Source organism: Panthera uncia (assembly GCF_023721935.1).
Source record: "Panthera uncia isolate 11264 chromosome A3 unlocalized genomic scaffold, Puncia_PCG_1.0 HiC_scaffold_12, whole genome shotgun sequence".
Taxonomy (NCBI): domain Eukaryota; kingdom Metazoa; phylum Chordata; class Mammalia; order Carnivora; family Felidae; genus Panthera; species Panthera uncia.
Genome location: NW_026057579.1, coordinates 18,759,333 through 18,774,929, shown reverse-complemented (window position 1 = coordinate 18,774,929; position 15,597 = coordinate 18,759,333). Strand labels below are relative to the sequence as shown.

The following is a 15,597-nucleotide window of genomic DNA, read 5'->3' as shown; positions in this document are numbered from 1 at the left end:
CTGCCGCCGCCCGCCCCAGCCAGCCGCCCGCTCCCCTGACAGCCAGCAGCTGTATATTTGACAAAGTCATTGGTATATTTTTACTTACTGGATTTTCCTTGCACTTTACCTGTTCTTTTCCCAGGGCTGACAGCACGGGGCTCCGGGGCAGTGTGCCTGGCTTGGCATCCCTACCCCATTGCTGGGAGCCTCGGCAGGACTCACCCGTTCTTATTTATTTTGTCTTCTGACTTCCCAGTAGTTGAGGGGAAGGCTGATGTCGGGAGAGGGATAAGGGGACCGAGTGGGGGGTGCCTGAGGCCCCGGTGGTCAGGGAGAGGCGGGGGGAGCACGTGAGGGATGAAAATGACCTCCTGGCACCAGGCTCACCCACCCTCGGCCCCCTGCCCCCAGCACCGAAGCCCAGCACCGCCCCCAGGCCCCCAGCCACCCCTTCTGCAGCTTGGTTCATACCACACAGATTCTGCCTGGACCTTCCTGTTCGTCTGCCTCCCATCTGCCCTCCTCCCCGACCTCTGCCCCCTCGGGCCACCCAGCCTGCATATGTGTTCACTTTTATTTAAATAAACTTGTGTGGTAAAAGTCCATGCCCTGTCTCCCTCAAGCGAGCCACGGCCTGGGTCTCAATGTTTTTCTCCTCCCGAGCACTCCCCTCTCCAGAGGTGCCGGCCATGGAGCACTGCAGCCCTGCCATCCTCTGTCAGGCCTAGAAACTGCCATGGCGCTTGGCCTCAGAGGCCAGCTCTGACCTAGTCCCCATCTCTCAACACTGGTGCCAGGGCTCTAAGGGAAGGAATTCACGGAGGCCCCAAAGCCCCAATCCCCGTGAAGGAACAAAGTTTGGGGCCATGGCTGTGACGATGGGCAACCCAGTAAAGTGGCTGGGGGTGGGGGCAGTAACTGGGGGCGGGCTGGGGGCCCGGCCAAGGGTTGCTTTGGTTCAGTCTCCTTTGGGCCAGTCAGGGCGCATATTGTTATATACCTCACAACTGTGATCCAGCTGGGGACAAGGTATTATGTGACAGAGAGAGCTGAGTGGGTTACAAAGAGCAAGCAGCTCTGAGTGCTGAAGCCTAGGACAGCAGTGCCCGAGTGGTTCCTTCTTCGAACAAGCTCTGAGGAACCAGGAGTCAGGAAGCCTCACGTCATCCACACAGCCCTACATTCCTGGTGCGTGCCCCGGTAAAGGGCCATCGTAACCAATGGCCCGGAAGCCGACCAGGGACCGAGGGCCCTGAAATGAATGTGGGAACCAGGCCCAATCAAACAAAGTCATCTCATTTACTGATGAAGGGACCAAGGCCTGCTTGTGACATGACTTGCTCAAGGTGGTCAAAATCTAGATTAGACTTCAGACCTCCTGACGCACGATTCGGCGCTCATCCCCAAAGACCACGGAGGTGTGACCTCCAGAGTGTTCTGTGGCTGCAGGCTAGTCGTCCTTGTAGGTGTTTCCTCATCATCCTGAATTATGATCAAACTGGAACTGTTTCTCCTGTGACCCTGCTCCCTGAGCCTCTGCCAGACCACTGCCATTTCTCTAATGACTCCAGATAGAAGCCTTAGAGAAGCAGTTCATTCCTGGTCATTCCTCATTCGCTTCACCTCCTCCTTTTGACTCCCACCCCCACATAGATACTTCTAGCCCTATTCTACTTCTGTTTTTCTCCTCCCAACAAGTTCCTTGCCTGCTTTTATTGATCGTTATGACTTTTAATTCCCTTGCCTAACTTCAAAGGGCTTTCCCTCCATTATTCCAGGTAGACACTGTAAGAGGTAGGGGTGCCCGGGTGGCTCAGTTGGTTAAGCATCCGACTTCAGCTTAGGTCTTGATCTTGCAGTTTGTGAGTTCGAGCCCCACGTCGGGCTCTGTGCTGACAGCTCAGAGCCTGGAGCCTGCTTCGGATTCTGTGTCTCCCTCTCTCTACCCCTTACCCGCTCATACTGTCTCTCTGTGTCTCTCTCTAAAATAAATAAACATTAAAAAAAAAAAAAAAAAAAAGAGGTTAAAGTAGTTGTTCTGTGTGGCCCTAATCTTCAGGCCAAGACCTCACCCCGCCAGCAAAGTGGGTGTGGTCGCCAAAACAATGCCTCCTCCCTAAAGGTGTCCGGGTCATAATTCCCAGAACTCAGAATATGTTAGGTTACATAACAAAGGGGAATTAAGGTTGCAAGTGGAATTAAGTCACTAATCAGTTGACCTTAAAATAAGGAGAGTATTGTGGGTTATCCAGATGGGCCCAGTGTAATCACAGGGTCCATACAAGTGGAAGGGGAGCAGAGGAGTGATACCCTGTGAGAAGGACTCAATCTGCTGGCTTTGACGATGGGAGGGGCCTGAGCAAAGAAACTCGGGCAGCTTCTCGATGCTGCGAAAGGTGAAAAAACAGATACTCCCGTAGAGCCTGCAGAATGGATCACTGTCCTGCAGACACCGTAGGTTAGCCCAGTGAGACCCTGCCAGACTCTTGCCCTCCAGAACTATAAGATAATAAACGTGTTGTTTTCATCCACTAAGTTTATGGCAAGTTTGTTACGACAGCGATAAAAATCTAATGTGGTAAGTCACACTGCTTCAGTGAGCTCACCCTTCCTGCCCCCACACTAGACACCCACCTGTCCTGCTTGACCCCACATCTTGATTCTTCCCTCAGACCCCACGTGGGTAGCTGCCCAAGTCCGCTGCACGGCTAGTGTCTGAGGCTGCTCTTGGAACGCCCAGAATTCAGGGACATAAAGCCACTGCCTCCTCCTCCACCTCTTCCCGGTACCCTCATCATACTAAGTCTCTTCCTCGTGGAACACTTAGATGGTGAACTATAATTTTCTGCCTCCACATTTGTCTCCCACAGGCTTCGAGTTCCTCACAAGCAGGTGAGGTGAATCCTCTAGCCCCCCTGGCACAGTGCCAGGTGCTTAGGTAGAGAAGGTGCTTAGAAAGTGCAGAAGTGCCAAAGTAAGTGAATGACTTCTCACCCCTGGATACCAAGGTACAACAAATGAGCGGTCAGACCGTGCCAAAGAAAGATAGAAAAGAAAGCCCCTCCCATCCTTTTTAACTACCTCCACCACGGAGCAGACCCTACGGAAAGCCCGCCCGTTCTGTTTCTCTTCAGAAAAGAACATCTCTTCGGTGACCCTACACGTGACACAAAAAGGGTTGAGCAAAGGAGATCTTGTTGTGAGGTCGAGTAGAACTAAACCGATGATCTGAAAAAGATGAACTGATGAACGAGCAGCTCAATTACCGTCCTGGGCAAAAGCACTCCATTTCAGAGGAAACGGAGGCAAGGTCAGCCACAGTCAGGCCAGAAGGGGCTAGAGGACAGGCAGGAGGTATTCCCCCCGCCCCACCCTATCCTTCACATATACTCACTTATTTTTCCAAAACAGTAGATTGTGCCACTTTCTCACTGGCTTCCCAGTCCACATTTCTGGCAGACCATAGCATATGGGTTCAGATCGCTTTCCACCCTTCTTCACCTCCCAAATCTCATTAAACACCATCACACTGAACTATTTCCAGTTTCCCAGCTTTGCCCTGCTGTGCCCCACCTCTAGGCTTTCACTTAAAGCAATAAACCCATACGGCTGGCCTGTTCTTTGCACCTGTCCTGATCACCAACCAGTGAAAACTCTCCCTGTCCCCAGACCCATCTCAAATGCCACCTCTTTCAGGAAGGCTTCTCTAATTTCCTTCCTATCCTTAGGATATCCTCATCACTTCCCAAGCTGTTCATCCTGTAGGAATTTGGACTCTATCAGTTGTTACTACAAGGCCTCACCTGTCTTGTACCTGAGTACGGCAGGTATGAATCTCATCCTTAAATGTAGGAGTGTACATTTCCTTAATTGTTTCCTACTGAAACAGCACATTTCCTTAATTGTAATAAGTTACTTTCATTTCTCCTCCCCTCCTCCTCCCCTACTGGGATGCTTTACATTTTGAGGTTTCACATGATACTACAAGCTTGGTGGAAGGCCCTCCAGGGACAGAGAAAGTCAGCAGTAACCTCTTTGAGTGGTTCCTCAGGTCTGGGGCTCTTCTTGATTACTCCCTGCCACATCTGGGACTTGGGACTGACTCTTGCACTGAGGGTCAGAGCCATTCTTTCCTATTCCCTGTAAGGGGAAACAGCCCTGGCGGTCCCAGAACCCCAGACTTTTCTCTTCTATCAGCGGGGGCCACCGCTCTTCATTTCCTGCCCTCCAAACACTTCCCCTACCCGCAAGCTCCATCCTCTTCCTTGTTCTTCCACAATAGATTTTTTTTTATAGCCCAATAACGTAAAGTTTAACCACTAACAAGAAAAAAACTAGCACTTTCCTAGAAGGGAGAAAGCATGTAATCTTCAACCTCGCCCCGAAGGTAAGGAGAATGTTCCATTCCATCTTCCTGGCACCACTAGAAAGCAAAGAAAACCGCAATTGGTTAAATTTCCAAGTCACCCAATGCAGTGGCCTTCATACAGTAAATGCCCAATTAAAATGCTCTGAATACAACAGCCTCTCATCTCAACGCCTTTGCGTGGATTTTTTTTTTTTTTTTTTTTTTTGCTACGAAGGCGACCCCAGCCGCCCGGCCCGACCCGATACCTTGCTAGAGATAACGCGGCGAAAACGAAAGACTACAAGTCCCAGGCTGCCTTGCGGTCGGCGTCACGCGCCGCGGGGCCCTGCGAGGAGACGTGGCAGAGCGCGGTGCATCCGCGCCGGACCGGAAAGCCCAGGGAGGTGGCAGTGGCGGGAGGGTCGGAGCCATGGCAGCCAAGGCGGCTGGTGGGGGGCGCTGGGAGGTGGTGAGGAAAGGGCGGCGGCCCGGGGCCGGCGGCAGTGGTAGAAGCGGCGGAGGGGACCGCCGGGCTCTCGGGGAGGCGAACGGTGTGTGGAAATACGACCTGACCCGTGAGTACCCACCCGGCCGGCCGCCAGCGCCGCCTCCCGGCCCCGGGCCTGCCCCTCCGGCGAGGTAGCGAACAGCCACCCGAGCCCCTGGGCTGTCCTGCCGATCGGCACCCCCCGTTCGGCGAGCGCTGCCGTGCGTCGCCTCTTGAGTCTCACAGGAGGTAGACAGCGCTAGGAGGGAGCTGTCCTCGCCTCGCAGATGAGTTAACCGAGGCCCAGTGGAGTTAGGTGTCCTTTCCCGGGGTCACATGTCAGAGGGGACCAGGACTGCTGTCTGCACACACCCTACCAGCTGTTCCCGGCCCTAGCCTGGCCTCTGGGGCCAATGTCTGAGAGCTGGGGAGAGGCAGCCGGCTTCATCGTGCTCGGTGCCGCCTCCTTGAGTAACCAGCAGGTACTGGGGTGGGGGGGGGGGGGGGTGGGGGGGGGGGGGGGGCCCGCAGCGGAAGGAACGACCCCACCACTCATTCTCAACACCCAGCGAGTATTTAAGTGGTGCCTCTTTCCTCGAAGTCTCCTGGAGAGTAGAGAGAGCTTGCCACTTGTTGATTATAGAGTTGTCACACTGGAACCAAGACAGAAAAGTCCTGACCTCCCAGACTGGTAGCCACTCACCAAGGAAGCCAGCCCTCTGTATCCTACTCCTCTGCTAGTTCCCACGTACTCTGATTTATCTAATAAAGAAATGCCTCACCTCTCTGAAAGAGCCTATGAACTCAAGAGCTGCCATGACTGAAAGAAGCAACCGGGAGGGCTGCCCGCCCTGCTCCTTAAGCAGGACGCAAGAAGGGGCGTTGAGGCAGGCTCCCCACTGGAGACGAATTTGGTGACAATGTGGGGGAAGGCGCCGCTGTTCCCGTGAGGCCCTCGTGACTCAAGGATGGTCCCCCTTTCTCTGCTTGTCATTACCCCAGCTCCAATTCAGACGACAAGCACCCTTTATGAGCGGGGCTTTGAGAGAATCCTGAAGCGGCAGAATAAGGAGCAAGTTCCACCCCCTGCTGTGGAGCCCAAGAAACCCGGGAACAAGAAGCAGACTAAGAAGGCGGCAACCCTCGCCAACCAAAACCAGAAGCAGGGTCGCTTCCGCAGCCTGGAGGAGGCACTGAAAGCTGTGAGTGTGCCTAGACTTTAGGTGGGGAGACAACAGGGACGTGAGGCGTGGAGAAGATGAAAGAACAAGGGGGTGGCGGTGGCCGCCGAGGGACCTGCGGAATTTGAGACACTACTTTTGGGAGGAGGCGTTCAGGAAAGGGCAGAAATCCCAAGGTGTGGAATGCTTGCATTTAAGACAGATCGGAAATAAATTTCTAGGGAAACCTAGATTAGCGCAAGGAGAGCCTTGAAGACCCAGGGATACTGGGGAGAGGGGAGAGAAACAGCTGTGGTTCCTCGCCCTGTGGAAGCAGCAGTGTTTCATTTTCCATGTGGTCCCCTTGAACGTGTGAAGGGCTTAAGAGTATTGGGCCTTGAGATCAGCAATCCCAGCTGTACTCTTTTCCCCAAATATCCGGGTGCAGCAATATTGTGGCATTCCGCATACTTAACACTTAAAAGCAGAAACTCTTTTTTCTTCTGCCTTCACCTAGTTCACCCGTTTTCCCACCTCTGTCCTGTTTCCCTGTACTCACTCATAACGCACCACGGGGGGCTTGTGTCCCTGGCAGCTGGACGTGGCAGCTCTGCAGAAAGAGCTAGACAAGAGCCAGAGCGTGTTCTCTGGAAACCCATCCGTGTGGTTGAAGGACCTGGCCAGCTATCTCAACTACAAGCTCCAAGCGCCTCTAAGTGAACCCACTCTAAGCCAGCACACTCACGGTTAGTTCTTCTGACTCCCTCAAAATCCGACCAGTTCAAGAAAACACCGAAAGGGCTGTGCGTCAACACATGAGTTAGTAAAAGAGCCCAGTGCCCCTACCCTGTCCTGATTCCTGTGCGTGAATCAGAGATGTTCTCGAATCATAACAGCTGTGACAGCGCCTGGGCCTCACTGGGATAGGGAGGATGCCAGCCTCAGTGCAGGGGGCCTCTGCCTGCACTCCCCATCCTCAGGGAGTGCACAGAGCTGCAGAAGCTTCTGGTCCTAGCACTCATGTGGAGGCCTGTCGGCCCCAGATTATCCCTACAGCCTGGTAAACCGGGAGCTGCGTGGGATCATCCGAGGGCTACTGGCCAAGGCTGCAGGGTCTCTGGAGCTCTTTTTTGACCACTGTCTGTTCACTATGCTGCAAGAACTGGATAAGACGCCAGGTGAGTGGGCCCCCCTGTGAGGGTTAGCTCCCCCCCCCCCCCCTCTTGGAAACCTACTAGTCCCTTTTTTCTACTTCCAGATGGGCTGGGTGGTTCTGTTTCCAGCAGGGAAATGTGCCGATCTCCACACTCTTTTGGAAAGAGAAAGTTAGAAGTCGCTGGGCCTGCGTTCTGGGCTCACAGCTGCTAGAAGGGAGATTTCAGATTTGGGATGTCAAGTAGGGTATGTACGTCTGAGAACACATGTCTCTTCAGGGGAGTCACTGCATGGTTACCGCATCTGTATCCAGGCCATTCTGCAGGACAAGCCCAGGATTGCCACCACGAACCTGGGCAAGGTGAGCTCAGGCTGGTGGTGGGGACACCAGGAGGCTAGGACTGGGGAGGCTGGGCAGAATCTACACTCTGGACCGAGTTAAGGGGTAGTAGAAGACCCTGTAAGACCAGTATTGATGGCTAATGCTGCTAGTGCTTGCCCTGGATGTGCTTTGTATGTACGTGAGGTAGGTACTGCCGTTACTCTCATTTTATAGAGGAGAAGGTTGAGCTGCAGAGGGGTTCAGTAACTTTCCTAGAGTTAGTAAACTAGTAAGCGGAAAGTATGGGCGAAGGCCACAGCCTGGTGCCAGAGCACATGCTCTGAATCACTACCCTGTACTACTCCACTGCTCCGTGGCCTGTCCCTTGTCTCCCTGTTGACATCTCTTCCTGCCTGGCGTTGGGGTGCTCCTGGTGCTTTGCCCCATCCCAACCTGCCTTTCCCACCGGTCTCCTCAGTTCCTGGAACTGCTAAGGTCTCACCAGAGCCGTCCAGCGAAGTGTCTGACCATCATGTGGGCCCTGGGTCAAGCAGGTTTTACCAACCTCACTGAAGGACTGAAAGGTAACAGAGAAGGGGGGCAGGAAGAAGGGTGGTCTTGGAAGCAGTAAGCTTTTTAACATCCCCAGTGGGTCCGAGCCTGAGTCTTCCTCCCTGAACTTTGTCTCCTCAGTGTGGCTAGGGATCATGCTGCCTGTGCTGGGCATCAAGTCTCTGTCTCCCTTCGCCATTGCATACCTGGATCGGCTGCTCCTGTGAGTAACTGGGGGGGGAGGGGGGGTGGCGGGGGTCAGCCAGGAAGGCTTATGGTGTCCAAAGTTCCTGGTTCGGGGGCACCTCGGTCAGTTGAGCATCTGACTCCTGATTTTGGCTCGGGTCATGATCTCATGGTTTGTGGGTTTGAGCCCTGCATCCGGCTCTGCACTGACGGTGCTGAGCCTGCTTGGGATTCTCTCTCTCTCCCTCTCTCTGCCGCTCCCCTGCTCATGCTCCCTCCCTCAAAATAAGTTAAAAAAAAACTTTTTAAAAAATTTAAAACAAAAAAACACAAAGTAGCTGTTTCAGCAAAACGGGATGCTGTGATCCTGGCCTCCATACATGTGAGGAAAACCAGGACCAGCCCCTCCTGATCAGAATGTGAGGAAGGAAAGGAAAGAAGCTATTAAGGGGTAGGGGGTGGGGCAGGGTTTATGCCCATTTCCCTAGGTGTCGGGTTTAGCTGGGTTCACAGCCTGTATGGTAGTCTCCACAAGTCTATTCCTTCCTTCCCCCATAGGATGCACCCCAACCTCACCAAGGGCTTTGGCATGATTGGCCCCAAGGACTTCTTCCCACTTCTGGACTTTGCCTACATGCCCAACAACTCCCTGACACCCAGGTAGGACTACCCTGGGGCACACCTGCTGTGAAGGATCCCAGCAGAGTCAGGAGCAGGCAACATATTTCCTGTCCCCTCTTCTCCAACCATCCTAAATTTGAGATTCTCAACCTGCAAGGTTCAAGGGGTCGGTGAACCTCCTGAGATTGTGTGGGCCCTCAAGTATCATTGCCATATGGACATTTTCCTGGGGAGAAGATCCATGACTTCAACAGATTTTCCGGGGACTCTCTGTGTTTGAAAAAGACTCCTTGCCATTATAAGGCCCTTAGCGACTCCCCTCTCTCGGGCAGGAAAAGGGACACATCACATAGCTCCATTTAGAGCCTGTGCCTGGCTCTCCTCCCCACCCCCACCCCAGCCTGCAGGAGCAGCTGTGTCAGCTCTACCCCCGACTGAAGGTGCTGGCGTTTGGGGCGAGGCCGGAATCCATCCTGCATACGTACTTCCCCTCCTTCCTGTCCAGAGCCACCCCTAGCTGCCCTCCTGAGATGAAGAAAGAGGTGAGGAAGTGGCGGGAGGCCGCTGCAGAGGTCCCTACCTGCTGGTGAGGTCCCTGCCTTCATGGGACCCGTTTCCTGGGCACCTCCTTAGCTCCTGATAGCCACCCGCCCCACTCGCACACCACCCTCACGAGGACGGAGCTAAGCTGGTCTCTGATGTCCTGCCTCTTGTGGACGGGTGACCTTCCAGCTCAAGCTCTGGGTTGGGAGTTACAGCCTCCCCGTTACGATCTCTCAGACATTTCTGGGGTCTTGGCATGATTTCCCCATTCTCTGGGATGGGTGTGTTGCCTGGGCTGCCCCACTTGGGGGCCAGGGGTTACCTCTCAGCACCCTCCCCTCCAGCCAGCCCCAGGCCCCAGCAGTTTCTCCTGTCCCCTATGCAGCTCCTGAGCAGCCTGACCGAGTGCCTGACGGTGGACCCCCTCAGCGCCAGTGTCTGGAGGCAGCTGTACCCCAAGCACTTGTCACAGTCCAGGCAGGTGGGGGTGGGGGGCTGCCCACCTCCAGTCCATACAGAGAAGCCTAATCCATGCTTTCCCACCTGTCCCTAGCCTAGAAGTAGAAGGGGAAAATCTGTCACTGTCCTTTGGGTTCGCGCCTCTCAAATTGAGTGGGAACGTTGCTGGGGTGGCCTCTAGGAAGCTGCCCACTGTGGGAGGGAAGTGAAGGAGCCAGGGCCTAAAGGGGCACGGAAGGACGGGAAGGGCCAAGTGGGCCCCCTGATTGCAAGGGGTTGTGCTTTCCCCATAGCCTGCTGCTGGAACACCTGCTCAGGTCCTGGGAGCAGATTCCCAAGAAGGTGAGGAGCTGGGAGGACATGGCAGGCTGAGCCTCGTCTGGGTTCTGGGTTCGTACCCTTAAACCACTGCCCCCCCTCCCTGAGAAGGCACTGTATTCACTGCGTGGACAGTGAAACAGGGTGGAGGCTCGGTTCCCTTACAGACTGAATGCTGTCCTCTCAACCCAGACTTTTCTTATCCGATAGACACAGAAGTCTTTGCAAGAAACCATTCAGTCCTTCAAGCTTACCAACCAGGAGCTGCTAAGAAAGGGCAGCTGCAACAACCAGGATGCCGTCACCTGTGACACAGCCTGCAAGGTACCAGCACCCAGCCCTCCCCAGCCCGCGCACCGTCCTACACCTGTGGCTCAGCACATTCTCCGCCCCACCTGTCCCTGGAGGGGAGGAGGCCTGGCTTGAGGCCCGCCTTAGGAGGCGAGGACCACCCCCTTCCCTTCTGACCACCGGTCCTTCCCCCTCCCCTCGTAGGGCCTGTTGCAGCAGGCACGGGGCTACCGGCTGCCCTGGACACGGCTGCTCCTACTGGTGCTGATCTTTGCCGTAGGTTTCCTGTGCCATGACTTCCGGTCACATAGCTCTTTCCAGGGTAAGCAGTGATTGGCAGGTGAGGAAGATAGCACGAGGGTGAGGCACGGAGCTAGGTGTAGTGGCCACTGCCCCTAATACAGCCTTGTCCTAATCCTACAGAAGAAACCTTTCCAGGCAGGCTTTTCTGTCCACAACTGTGACATTACCACTTCAGATTGGACTGTTGCTTTGTAGTGTAGAAATGCTTGTGTATGCACGGTCTTGTTTGAGAAAGTGTTATCTCCTTTTTAACTCCTGAGGAAATTGAGGGTCACATTTACCAATTAGCTTCAGATCACGGCTGGTAAGTAGACGGGTGGACCCTTCAACCCAGGCTTCCTGACACCTGTCTGGCTGCCTCATTCCCATTCACCCGGCCCAGCAGGAGAAATGGGCTCAGCTCCCCAGGCCTGCACCCCTCCCTCCAAGCGAGCATGCTCCAGAGCAGACTGGAGCCAGCTCTGCAGCCCTGTGAGCACGCTGTGTTCTGCTGCATCCCCCACTGGGCCTGCTCTGGGGCCTGTAGTGTCTGTCTCCCCACTCCCTGTCCCCCTTGCCCCCCAGCTCACCACGGGCCCCCTTTACTCAGCCTCCCTCTCTGGCCGGTTGCTTCAATCATCTGGGTTCTTGCCTGCTGGCCAGCACGTATGTGCCAAGGTCTACTCCTACAGCCTGCAAGGCTACAGGTGAGCTCCGCCTGGGGAGGGGAGAAAGGAGGTGGCGGGGAGAGGGCTTGGTGTTCGAGGTGGTGGCGGTATCGGTCGGGAACGATGGCAGTTTTCCCTCCCCAAGGCCTTCCTTCCCCCCAGCTGTTCTCAGGGGAGCCGAGCTGTCTGAGGAAACTCGGCCTTCCTTTCTCCCCTCCATCTTGTACAGCTGGCTGCAGGAGACACTGCCAGCCTGGGGCTCCCACCTGCTGACCGTGGTGAGGCCCGGTTTGCAGCTGGCCTGGACCCACACCAATGCCACAGTCAGCTTCCTTTCTGCCCACTGTGCCTCCCACCTTGCCTGGGCTGGTGACAGCCTCGCCGGCCTCTCCCAGAGGGTAAGCCAGATACAGGGAGAATGGCTGGTCTGCCCAGGGGCCGGAAGGTGCAGCCCCGTGTGGAGCGGGTCCTCAGGACCAGGATGCGTTCTCCCGGTGCTCTAACCACCCCCATGCTCTGTGCTCCAGCTACAGATCCAGCTCCCCGACACCCTGATGCAGCTGCTCCGGTCTCTGAGGGAGCTGCTCCTGCTGCTTTACCACAGTGTGTTGCTGCCGCTGTGGCACGTCCTGCTAGAGGCCCTGGCCCGGGCCCAGGAGCGCTGCCATGAGGCGTGCAGGTGAGAGCCGCGTCCAGCGCTGCAGCGGGAGCCCCGGAGCCCCCTGCCCTTTCCCCAGGGACAGGGCTCTCTGTCCAGTCTCTCCCTGTGCCCCGCCCCAGCGGTCAAGCGTCCCTCGGCGACTCCGGGATGCGTGTTGTGGGTCTGAGCTGCGACCCTGTGACTTGACACCGCCTCCCAACCCCCACAAATGTTCTGCTTTCCTCCCAGAGGTGAGGTGACTTGGGACTGCGTGAGGACACAGCTCAGTGCGGCTGCCCGCTGGACCTGGCTCTGCCTACAGGACATCACCGTGGCTTTCTTGGACTGGGCACTTGCCATGATATCCCAGCAATAGGCCCCGCGTCCCTGTTTGGGGCAGCCCTCGGAGACTGCTGGGGGGTTTCCGCAAAGGAGTCTTTTTTACTTGGCGCCCGAGTTCTGTCTCCTAGGCAAGTGGCCAGTGGCCTCTGCCCCACTTCTTCTACCTTTGGTGGGGACTGAGCCCAGAGGCATCTCAGCCTCCTACCCCTGATCCCACTGAACACTTGCCTGGCCCTGTTGCATGTAGCTCCCGGCCTCTGTCCTCAGGCCGGTAGCCTCTGTAGCCCGTTCTGGTCTCCTGCTCTCCACTTCCTTCCATCTCATCCCCGAAGCCCCAAAACAGCTCCTCTCCAAAGTGGTGGGACTCCACTGAGTGACATCTGCATTCTTTTGACGAGTGATTCCTGCTCCCAGAATTTGGTCACGGTGGAACAAGGAGAGGGGCCTCCAGAAGAATATAGCACTGTAGTGGGCGACAGAGGCCTCGTCTCTCAACCCACAGCCTGGGCGTGACTGTCGGTGGACGTGAGGGCTGGCCGGAAAGGCCTTTCACCTCCAAATGCCCAACTTAAGTCCTTTGAGGCCCCTCACTGCCCCTCCTCCATCACGGTCCTACTTCCTTACTCTCCACTCCCCTTTGTTGCTGGGGGACTCTGCCTCAAGGTTCAGCTTATCTCTGCCGCCCAGCCCTACCGTCTGCCTGGAGAGCAAAGCCCAGGTGGTTGTGTGCCTCGGGCCCAGTGAACCTTCCAGCAGCCCATCGAGACGGGATTCAGCATGTGGCCCCTGGGTATGCCTACTGGGTGGAATAAAGGACACCGGTGTGATTGCCAGCTTTCCTGTCCGCATCGTCACGTCGGGATTCCCGTGGTTGTGAACGGGACAGCGAAACACTGGGCATATGCGTGTTCTCCTTTGGCCCCCTGCCTCCTGGAGGTTGTAGCCACTGGCTGCAGGGGAGCTTCTGGCAGGGAAAGCTCACGCCCATCACTCTAAACTTGGACCTGTTGAGGATTCCAGACGCTCCTTTTGCTGCCCTAATCATATTGTCTCACTTGCCACTATGATTCGTGTCCCAACACTACCTTGATGGCTTGACTATTTTAAGCTAGAAAAAGCAGGGAGAGTTTTCTAGGGGAATTCTTGGTCTGTGATTGGTGGTGGTCTCTTCCTTGCTAGGACCTTCATTTTATTTTATTTTATTTTATTTTTATTTGTATTTTTATTTGTTTTTAGGTAGGCTCCATGCCCAATGTGGGGCTTGAACTCACAACCCTGAGATCAGAGAGTCACATGCTCTCGGACAGAGCCAGCCAGGCACCTTGCCGGGACCTTAATTTATTAATTAGTTTTATAAGGCAAGGAGTGAAAGATGTAGGACTCCAAAAGACACATGAGTCAAGGGCCTATCACCAAAGCCCCTTTTTGTTTTTGACCGGGGACCGTAAGAGAGCTGCACAGGCTTTCCACTCTCACCTCAAGATTCTAATGTTTGAAATGTAAGCAGTGCTAGAGGTGCGCTGTCCACTCCAACCCTCCCAGGCTGGTTCCTGCTTCCATCAAACCCTGAGATGACAGCAGGATGATGGCCAGCTACCACTTTCCCATTCAGTTGTTGCCCTGAGACTCTGCCTATCGAGTAGCCAGCGTAGAAAAATCATGGCACAAAGTGAGGTCATGAGTACAATGGCGTCTCCTGTTGTGTTCTCTTCCCTTGTTAGGATGTAACTCTTACCTGTCGAGCGTTAAACAGTCCACGTTGGGCAGAACCCTGCTCCTAGTGGCAGGTGACCACGACCATTTTTCCCAAGGGAAAAAACCCACCTGGCAGCTAAGGTCTGGGACTGCTAGGCAGGACTGTCCAAGGGTCCCAAGACCTCACTTCTTCCCAATCAGAAACAGGTGCAATTCTTAAGAACAGCGAATCCTTCTAACTGGCCTGAATTCAAGGCAAGTTGAAGGAAGGGCTGCTGTGAACCTGGCTTGGCAACAGCATAGGACAAGTAAAATGACGACCCTGTCCTATGATGACATTGAATCACCAACGCTGCTGGACTGTCACAATCCAGCAAATCAAAGAACGCCACTTAGGAGTGCTGCGTTGGTTTCTAGTGTGTACAAGATTTACCTTGCTGGGTTTGTTTAGTTTCTGACCTAGAATCCTGGGGTACAACGTGTAATCAGGTTGGCTGGGGCCTCCACAGCTTTTCATAGGGACACTGACACCCTAATTGGCTTTATTTGATAAACCCCATTGTTTGACCTGTTATTGGAATTGTCCAGAATTTCTCCGGTGTCAAGAGAAGTAGTCCAACACTGCACCTGCTGTCCAATAAAGCTAAACCAGACACCCAGAAGTTTCACATTTGGCAGACCTGTCCATGCACAAGCATCTAAGCTGAGCCGGTGAACCGACCTAGTGTGGACTAGATGAGCAGACCCAGGCTGACAGGTGGGCTATCACCCTATGATGACCGGTGTTACTGGAGGAACAGAAGTCACCTGACGCCTCAGAAGGTCACATTTGGCCATTGTAACTTTACTTTTTACACAGCTGGAGTTCTACAGATAACATGCCCCAAAAAACGAAGGGCAGTTTGAGTATGGTTATCTTTTATCAATCTCTTACCAACTCCTGTATGGGCCTGCGAGTTCTGGTACATGACTCATTTGAAACACTTCTTCCCAAAAGGCTTAAAGCACGTTTCTGGATGTGTACCTATAGCGCCAGGTTTACAGCAGGGCAGCTTAATGGGTGGTCTGACTTCCCCAAAACATGGTGTCGCTAGACTCACCTGTAGCATTGCCAGTCCCTTCTCAAATGCCATCACCCCTGGGGTGGAGCGTTTCCCACGGAGACGGGCATGCCTGCCTGTTCAAACGATGATTTCAAAGACTCTCCAAGGACATAGGAAAATGCTTATAATTGAGCTCAATTTGTTGAAAATGGGCTATAATAAAAGTATCCAGAAGAGCGTTGGCAAGGATGTGGAGAAATTAGAACCCTCCTACATTGCTGGTGGGAATATAAAATGGTTCAGTCAGTGTGGAAAAAATTTGGTGGTTCCTCAAAGAGTTAAACATATAATTACCACAAACCCCAGCAATGTCACTCCTATACACCCAAGATAAAAACACATATCCACACAGAAACTTGTACATGAATGTTTATAGCACTGTTATTCATAAAAGTTAAAAGGTGGGAACAGCCCAAATGCCCATCAATAGATGGATAAACAAA

The 15,597-nt window shown here is 54.3% G+C and overlaps 1 protein-coding gene across 2 annotated transcripts; it reads left to right on the top strand.

The window, feature by feature from the left end:
• The first annotated feature begins 4,724 nt into the window (after positions 1-4,724).
• TMEM214 (transmembrane protein 214) lies at positions 4,725-13,189 on the top strand. 2 transcript variants are annotated; one of them, XM_049652416.1, is made up of 17 exons: positions 4,725-4,905; positions 5,820-6,019; positions 6,573-6,723; positions 7,021-7,155; positions 7,411-7,493; positions 7,933-8,038; positions 8,148-8,229; positions 8,751-8,852; positions 9,214-9,355; positions 9,742-9,833; positions 10,109-10,157; positions 10,344-10,457; positions 10,629-10,746; positions 11,317-11,413; positions 11,604-11,772; positions 11,902-12,053; positions 12,264-13,189. In XM_049652416.1, exons 1-17 carry the CDS (start codon positions 4,761-4,763, stop codon positions 12,388-12,390), a joined length of 2,064 nt encoding a protein of 687 aa, XP_049508373.1. In that variant the 5' UTR covers positions 4,725-4,760; the 3' UTR covers positions 12,391-13,189. The 2 variants fall into 2 exon arrangements, with proteins under 2 accessions (XP_049508373.1, XP_049508374.1); XM_049652417.1 differs by lacking the exon at positions 12,264-13,189 and having other exon boundaries at positions 11,292-11,413; positions 11,902-11,991.
• The last annotated feature ends 2,408 nt before the right edge of the window (positions 13,190-15,597 follow it).